The sequence below is a fragment of the Ylistrum balloti genome, unplaced genomic scaffold (genome assembly GCF_031769215.1).
Source record: "Ylistrum balloti isolate Yb309-2 unplaced genomic scaffold, AGI_CSIRO_Ybal_v1 Utg369766, whole genome shotgun sequence".
Taxonomy (NCBI): domain Eukaryota; kingdom Metazoa; phylum Mollusca; class Bivalvia; order Pectinida; family Pectinidae; genus Ylistrum; species Ylistrum balloti.
In genome coordinates, this window is record NW_026781962.1 from 149122 (window position 1) to 157790 (window position 8669).

An 8669-nucleotide genomic window follows, 5' to 3' on the forward strand; every position below is an offset into this window, starting at 1 on the left:
TAGATTTTTTCCATTGGGCCCCATCCCTCAGTAAATAGCTTCTGAATATGGCATGACAGATAAACGACAATAAGCAAATCTCCAGGATATTTTTTGACAATCTTTTTCTTTGTTATTACTTGAGAGTTTCCTTGTGGGTAAATTCTTCCTCTCGTTGGTTCATCAAGTGTCGCACAATGTTCTCTCGTCCAGTGGCTGGTTTGATTCCCTCCACCAGTTCTACTCCTGACCCGCCCAGGCCTAGCTGGTTAGTGATCCTCGACAAAGAGTCTGTCATGTCAGATCTGTTACAATACAAAACAAAACAAAACACAATTATCTACACTGCAACTTCTAAACTCTAGATTAGCACCGTCAACTGAGAGACAGATCATTTGTAATGATCACAGGAAATGAAAATAAGCTTTTCTTTCACAATATAGAATTATTTGATAATATTTCTTATCCAGAACAATACATACATTCCTACATTCCAACCAGTTTTTGAGGAGGGTACATATATGCCAACAGTTCAGTTACTTTCAAATTAAAGCAGTATACTCAGTTACTATATCTATTCTCCAGAAGACAAATGCTGAAATCATTCACCATTTTGTTCATTTTTGTCCAAGTACAAGATCTTTGTTACATGTTTTTTCCTTCTTTTTATTTTCTATATTTTGAGTTTATTTTTAATGAGTTATTGGAAAGAAATCCGATTTTTCAGTTCCTTTGACTTACTGATCTAGATTGTCGAGTGAATCTTTGCTGAGAGATTTTCTTAGATTACTTGGAGTGTCATCCACTACAATCGAGTCTGTGAAGTTGTTGTCAAAACCAAATGGAGTTGTCTCCCCTGAAGTAGTTCCCTCCCCAGAGCTTCCAGAATCTCTATCTGCATTAAAGGTAGGTGCCTCAATTTTCTTGGCTGAAATACAAATTCACAACTTATATATCAGAAAATGATTCAGACAGAAGCAAAAGAAGATCACTTATGTAATATGGTAATAAATAATCAGAGAACCAAATCTTTTATATAATCATGACTCCCCCCACCCCACCCCACCAAATCCTTACACCAATCTGTAAAAGTAAAAATCAGTATCCTTTTATGACTATCTACAATTACTTATTAAATGAATTTAACCCTAGCGTGAACAAAATGACCACAAGTTATTTTTAACCCCCATATACTAGTTTACTATAAATTTTCTTTCAATGAAATACATTACCCAATTTCACGATCTCATCTAAAATGTATGTATAATGAAATTGTAACATGTAAAATATAGAATTTGTCTTTTTTATTATAATAATTAATCTATGGATGGTAGAAAACTACTTACCATCAAAATATACACATGAACTCAAAGATGACAAAACATCTGATGTATAGTAATGGTTAAATTTGGATGTACATTTATATCATTTGCTGTCACGTACGCAAAATCACAGATATTAAACTAATAATTTCTGGTTGAAATTTTATAAAGAAATAGTGTTTACTATTTATTGACTTTATTCATTGTCTTTTGCTACAACAATCAATGGTGCTCTTATCACATCAACATTAAAACAACAGGATACCGTACAGTGGGTTATTTTCGCGGGGATAATATTTTATGCTATTTTGTGATGTGTTGACGAGATAGCAAAAATTGAATTTGTGAAATGATGAGACACATTTCACCTCCATATTGTGAAATTCTCATTTCTCAAAAGATAATTTGATAATTTTTTAATGATCAGCTCCAGATCGAAATATTCTAATTCCTTATACAATGATTTAATCATTTTTGAAAGAATTCATGAAAATGTTGACCCTTGAAAATGACCAGCAGTACGGTATTTAGGTGTAATGCACTCATCATGCTAATCACAACAAGTTTAAACATAACTCAATTGAGGAAAGAATATAGAATATGATTTATTTACTGGAATTCAAATTATTTTGCATTTTGTCTAAGATTCATTAAACCTTCCAACACAAATTATCATATATTCTAGACATTAAGTCGATAATTATTTGCTGATTTATCATTTTTTTCTTTATTTTATGTTTTCAAGATGATAGCATACTGAACAATACTATTAAACATAAAAGTCTCCAGACATGTAGAAATGTGGTTATGCAAAAAAATACATTTCAGTGCATGGTCTATTTGTATATTTGCAAACTAGCCTTGTAGCTACAATATATATAGGTCTCTTTGTGTCACACTCGCACTTCTCATTTTTCATGTGTACTTTCAAAACAGTCTATTCTAAATATTAGAGTGTGTAAAGTAAGACTAGTTTTTTTAAAGGGTTCCTACACAATTCACGCAAAACAAAACTGACAATACAAGGGAGGTCACTCTCATATGTTAAAAATACACACACACAAAAAAAACATGCCTGGGAAATATGATATATAAGTTATACATTAAACAGTCCAAGGTTCAACATAAACAATGCTACAGAATAGATATTAATTATTGACCAAACAAAACAAACCAATTCCATAAAACTGTCTAATCATAACCATTCTGATTGGACATAATGTCAGGACATGCAAGTATCATTTGGTAGATTTAAAAAAAAAAAAAACAGTCAAAGCATTATAATAGTAATTTTGGTTTTCGAAGAGCATGGAGCAAGTTATATCCAACATATTTTGTCAACAATAATTTCAATTAATCAATAATAATACTTTTCAAATCATGTCTCTGATTCAAGGAAATTGGAATATTCAGGAGTCACATATAGACAAATATTAATCCAGTCAATGACCTTGTTAATGTTTAAGATTCAAGAAAACATATTTAAAATTTGTTTCTCTCACGCATATTTGTATACTGAAATATCCATTAGATTTCAGAGTGAAAGTATTCATTCTAATTTTATTAAAAAAAGGAATTGAAATTTTCAAATATTTTTGTCTTGAAATTCTTCATTTTTCTCAAACTGAAACATATTCTGCTAAGATTATAAGCAAATTTTAATGGAGATACACTCATAAGTAGATTAGTGTTCTGACTTCTGTCTATGTAAGTGAATATTCTGTTAATTCCATTTCTGATTAAACTTCAAAGAAGAAATCTTAGTAAATTTGCATGCATAATATTTTCATGATTCATTACAAAGAGTGAAAAAAGGAATACTAGTAATTAGATAAATAAATAATATGAAAAAATTCATATCTATTTTTGGAAATGTATTTATGAAAATACAGAGGTCTCCACAACAGTTACAAAAGAAGACACAAGATTGATCAGCACCTATATTTCAAATAATTATGGAAAAAACTTCCTTCAAAACCCGAATTCTTCGCTTTTGCAAAATTATGGCTTTGTTAAAACAAAAAAACTACAACATTCAAATTTAAAGAATTCACACAAGGAAGGATACAGAATTGAGGTAAAGAGATGTATTACATAGTTACTGAGGAGAAGGTCTCACAAAGCATGCAGGGCTACACAGAGATACACAAAGCCACACCATGAAAGATCTTTTTGTGTGTGCACCAACCTGGCACGGCTTCAGGGGGAGCCGGGTCAACATTCATGTATCTTAAGGGGTCAAACACATCATTAGCAAAAGGGTTATCATTTGGTTGAGGGGATGGAGGTGACCCTTGTATAAGGGTTTGGTATTTCTCTAGCCAGCTGAAGGAAGATGGGAGTCCCATGGATGACGTCACTGAATACGCTGAAATAGGTTTTTTTTTTTAATTATATGACAAGATCTGTATGTGTATTATATATCAACAAAATTTCTCTTTAGTGTCCTCAAAATCCGTATCATATATAAAATTTCTCACTAAAAATCAATTTTATGCTTTCATTACTTGTAAATAAGACGTGATATTAAATTTTGCCTGTAAGGTTCTCAGCTGCATCAAAAGAATTATTGAAATCAAAATAAGGATATGTATATAACATAACATTAAGCAGAAAAAAAAACCTACAGGGTTAAGCTTTAAATTATTAAATCGTTTTGGTTGGTTCAGAGACTGGCAACAGAAAACAACAAAAACACTTTTTAAAATGCTTGCTTCAAACTTATACCATTTTACATCCTCACCTGTGCAAACCATGTGATTTTTGTAAATGTGGATATATAATGTAATAAGTACACCAATAAATCTATGTATAATTGCCATGCAAAGTGGGGTACCAGAGAGGGACAGAGAAAAAGAGAGACACAAAAAGATAGAACCTTGGAACATCAATCTTTATATAATTATCTTTATATGTATACATTTCATAACATAACTGTTAAATACATAGTATAAACATACAGATAGACATCGCAATTCTTGTGTTATTTCAATAAAGAAATCAAGCATCATTGGAGAATTTTATCTGTTTTTATTGCTTCTTTAACCTTTATTCATGAGTGAGCAAAAAAAAAAAAAAAACACTAAAATTTACCCTTCCTTTCAAATATATAGTTTTAATTTTATTAAAATTAATCCCAATTCTTGATTATATATATGAAGAATATTGCCAAAAAAGGATGGTAAATTCCCTAACCATGATTTTTTTTCATTATATGTAGTGTAATCTTAATAAAAAAAATTTATTTTGGCCTTAAAAGTGAATTTAAATAAAACATCACACAACTACCAGTCTATGAAATATTTTGAAGCCTTTCTTGGTCATCTTTTCCAGTTACCTCCCTTTTCAGACAGGTGTATATATAAACAGTACAATATATAGACATACCACTTGATGTTCTTTTTAATTCTAAGAACAATTTCTGGCTTGATCCATCATTGTTCAGTTCTATATGAATGTTTTTGTCAACAGTTCGCAGTCCAAGTAGGCATTTCACTGAAAATTAATCAATATGTCTTAGTGTTGATGAGGTTCATTTGCCTATAAGATGTTGATAAAATCTCAATGTTCAAAGAAATAAAATTGAAGTCAAATATTTTTATCAAACATAATTTCTAAGAATTTAATTGAATGAGGTATAGATAATTCTAGGGCTTTTTCGCAAACAAAGAAAACTGCTTATGAATTTCAATACCTTGCTAATACTTTTTCATACATATTCGGAGTTAAAGCAATACTGAAAACATCATTTCAATCCCAATGAAGTGTTCTTAATATGATGTTATCTTAAAAATTAAAACCAACATAAACATCTAGAACACTCTCATAGAAAAAACAAGTAAACCAACAAACCGGTAAAAAGTATCCATATACAAATAGCGAAGTCAGAAATTACTATTTGAATTTCAAGTTTGATAATCATCCAATGTAAGATTTTCGATTGATGATCATGTTGAGAGCGACAGAGTTTATTACGTAGTACTAGAACTGTAGAAAAATCCAATCTTACCTCCTTGTCCTTTCTTCGGCACATCTGAAAATAAAATCATTCAAAATCAAATAAAATTTTCAAGCTTCTATAATTCACAATATCAATTCTAAATTTCTAAATAAATCAATCCTCATTGTTTTGAAAACATTTTTTTCCTTGATAGAAGCAATTGAAAACATAATCAATTATTTTTCATTATTGTGCTACAATCTTGTACAGGACGAGAAAGGTTTGTGGGTGACTCAACAGTATAAGATATGGGGTGGGCTTATTACAGGACAATGAGATAGGTTTGTGGGTGACTCAACAGTATAAGATATGGGGTGGGCTTGTTACAGGACAATGAGATAGGTTTGTGGGTGACTCAACAGTATAAGATATGGGGTGGGCTTGTTACAGGACAATGAGATAGGTTTGTGGGTGACTCAACAGTATAAGATATGGGGTGGGCTTATTACAGGACAATGAGATAGGTTTGTTGGTGATTCTATTGAACAGTATAAGATATGGGGTGGGCTTGTTACAGGACAAAGAAATAGTCTCTTTTAGATTGTGCTCTACAGCAATTGATATGGATTGGCTTATTATCATCCATTAGCTACTGGATAGATATGATAGTACAGGGTAACCGGCCAGAGTCACAATAAAGTTCTGATTCACTAAGGCCATCTGAACTCATTGACAGGAAGATGATGTACCAGTATGCTAATGTTGATGTCATTTCATGAAATCTTTGCCAGGACTTGATGCAGAAATCTAGACTTTACACACTTTGACAAGTATCAAAGTGAAAGGTCAAACAGAGGTCACAGTGACCCACATGACACACCACCTGATCAGGATGTTCTTCTAACCAAATCTGATGCACAAGTATGAAACAACTGTTGAAAATTCAAACTTGAAAACCTGTCTTCCATTGCCTAATGAGGGAATGTAAGGGAAACCTGCTCTTTGATATAACTTTGGTCTGGGAAATTCTCAACACTACCTGGTAAGGGCATTACCTGTTGTATACTGTAGGTTATTGTCGACAGGGAAAACAGCCTCCAGACAAAGATCATCTGCGATCAGACACGGAACTCGTGAGGAGGAGTATATAAATATACTGAAATGTAATAAATAATGAACATTTACAAAAATCATAGAAACACTGAAATTAACACCACATAATTTTGATTTATTTCTCTTGTGACGACAAAATGTTTGATTTTGTTATATACACTAGGAACAACGGCTGATACAAACCATTTACATCCTATGCAATCTGCAAAGGGACCGACGGTCAAACTCAGGAAGTGGGCTTATTAGAGGAATATGAAGTAGAAATTCTTTGTAAATCTTCAGACCAAAAGTTGTTTATGAGTTGTCCTATTAAGCATGAACTTATTGTTGGATATAGCATACATTTTTACTGACTAATACATACAGGTAAAATGGACACATATTACTCTTGTAAAACACAATAGTGGTTTGGAACACTCCTCCTACGAAGTTGAGCCAAAAACTGATCATATGACACATCTTATATACCGTACAGCTTGATAAATTTTTTAGAGAGAGAGAGAAAGAGAAAGGGAAGTGGGGGGGGGGATATTTTGGAGGATGTCATAAAACCTGGAAAATAAAAATCAACAAAAAAAATGAATACACTAGCCAAATTTTATGAATTCCCTGCAAAATACACCCCTTTTAACTTCATTTTTGATGAAACCACATAATTTGAACCATTTGGGAAAAAAAAAAGAAACAAAAGATAATAAAAAAAAAAACAAAAGAAAAAAACTTTGTAACTGAGAAGATCACTGTAACTCTGATTATTTTTGTGATGAAGCTGTTTTCAAGATTAAATAGAGTTTATTTTGAAAATATAAAAGAAACAATTTTACTTATGCAGTGACAGGCTTGAATTTGGTAGAACTAGCACATGAAAAACTGCTTTGATGGTTCCCTAATAAAAAAATATTACAAAGTTACGAGATATACCATAATATTCATAAACAAATCTTAAAGCATTAGTTTACCAGGAAGTGTAAACATGTTTTTCTATCACAATAAAGATTGGTTTTACTAACTTTATAAAGCTTTGTCCTTCATACATAATTTTTGTTCTACATGATAACATATAGGTCATACAATCAAAAGTAGTAAATGTCATAAATGATTAGAAACTATAACACAGAGAGAGGATGAGAAAACAAACCATGTATCAGATTGGGATTTCCTGTCATCATTTTAAATTAACACTGGTAAACACAAAGTGATCACAACACTTAACTAACAGTGTATTTTTCCATGTAGGCAGGAAGGATATACTTATATAGGAGTCGTCACAGTCAACTACCAGAAAACAGCATCTTTTTCCCTCTAAAATAGGCTCTGTTCAATATCTTATATTTTCAACTGTTCATTCTTATAAAAATTATCTGTTTGTTTAAAAATGCACTCGACCACTTCAATAAAATTTTGTCCATCACATCTTATAGCATCACTTATTGAATGGTATAATTTATATGTTTAACTTTACTTTTTAAGTATCACACTTAGATGCCAATGTTGATCTGTTTTAATAGGAAATCTTGTATTATTAAAGGCAAACAAGGGTCAATAGATAATTTGAGAAAATACTCACATACTCACAGTCTTCTTATTGTTTCAGTAAAAGATTAAATACGACTGTGGCTCTATCCTTTTCATATGGTGGTGGGTAGAGGAGAAATGATAATACGCAACAGTAATGCACAGACATACTTACACATGATCTCCCTTCCGTGAAATCAAACAAATATAACGGTCTAATTTGCCTTCGGAATTTCCAAGAAGCATCTTCCCTCTCAGACAGTGAGTAAGTTAAGGAATAACAATTAACAAATATGCAGACATCTTTTATCTAAAAGTAGTAAATAATCAGGCAAAAAAAAACGACAACAATTCATAGCTAAGACTGAGTAATCCATCATTGATCTTTGGTAAAGTGTTTTAAATTTTACACAGAGGACCTATCAGCTGAGTTTTACATATATCATTACAATGGCCTTTGGGCATCTAATATGCAGCTCTCAAAACGCAAAAAGTGTGCACCTAAAATCAGAAACTGGAAAGAATTTGTGCCTGTATTATATGTGAAACATTTTTGAAAACAAGTTTAACTCCTTTATGGAATAATGAAACAAAAACAAAAACAACAAAAAGATAACTACAAACAAGTTGAGTCATATCTCTTTTCTCATCTGGCAAAAGTGTGTGACAATGTGGCTTAATTTACTATAAGCGTTATCACTGACTGTAGAATATATCCAAGTTCATTATGCTATTTCCTCTTTATTAATGCTCAATAATCACTGTTTGCTTTAAACCCATTCATTTAAAACATAACATTT

General features: G+C 31.5%; 1 protein-coding gene across 1 annotated transcript in view; it reads right to left on the reverse strand.

Moving 5' to 3' along the window:
• Positions 1-8115, reverse strand: part of LOC132543807 (inositol polyphosphate 5-phosphatase OCRL-like) — a 52118-nt gene extending 44003 nt beyond the window's left edge. The window contains exons 1-7 of the mRNA XM_060207326.1: positions 8045-8115; positions 6297-6397; positions 5311-5334; positions 4689-4796; positions 3490-3669; positions 721-907; positions 120-284 (exon numbers count right to left, since the gene is read on the reverse strand). Coding sequence (XP_060063309.1) covers positions 120-284; positions 721-907; positions 3490-3669; positions 4689-4796; positions 5311-5334; positions 6297-6397; positions 8045-8115 — 836 coding nt within the window. The remainder of the gene's footprint in view (positions 1-119; positions 285-720; positions 908-3489; positions 3670-4688; positions 4797-5310; positions 5335-6296; positions 6398-8044) is intronic.
• Positions 8116-8669: the final 554 nt, after the last annotated feature.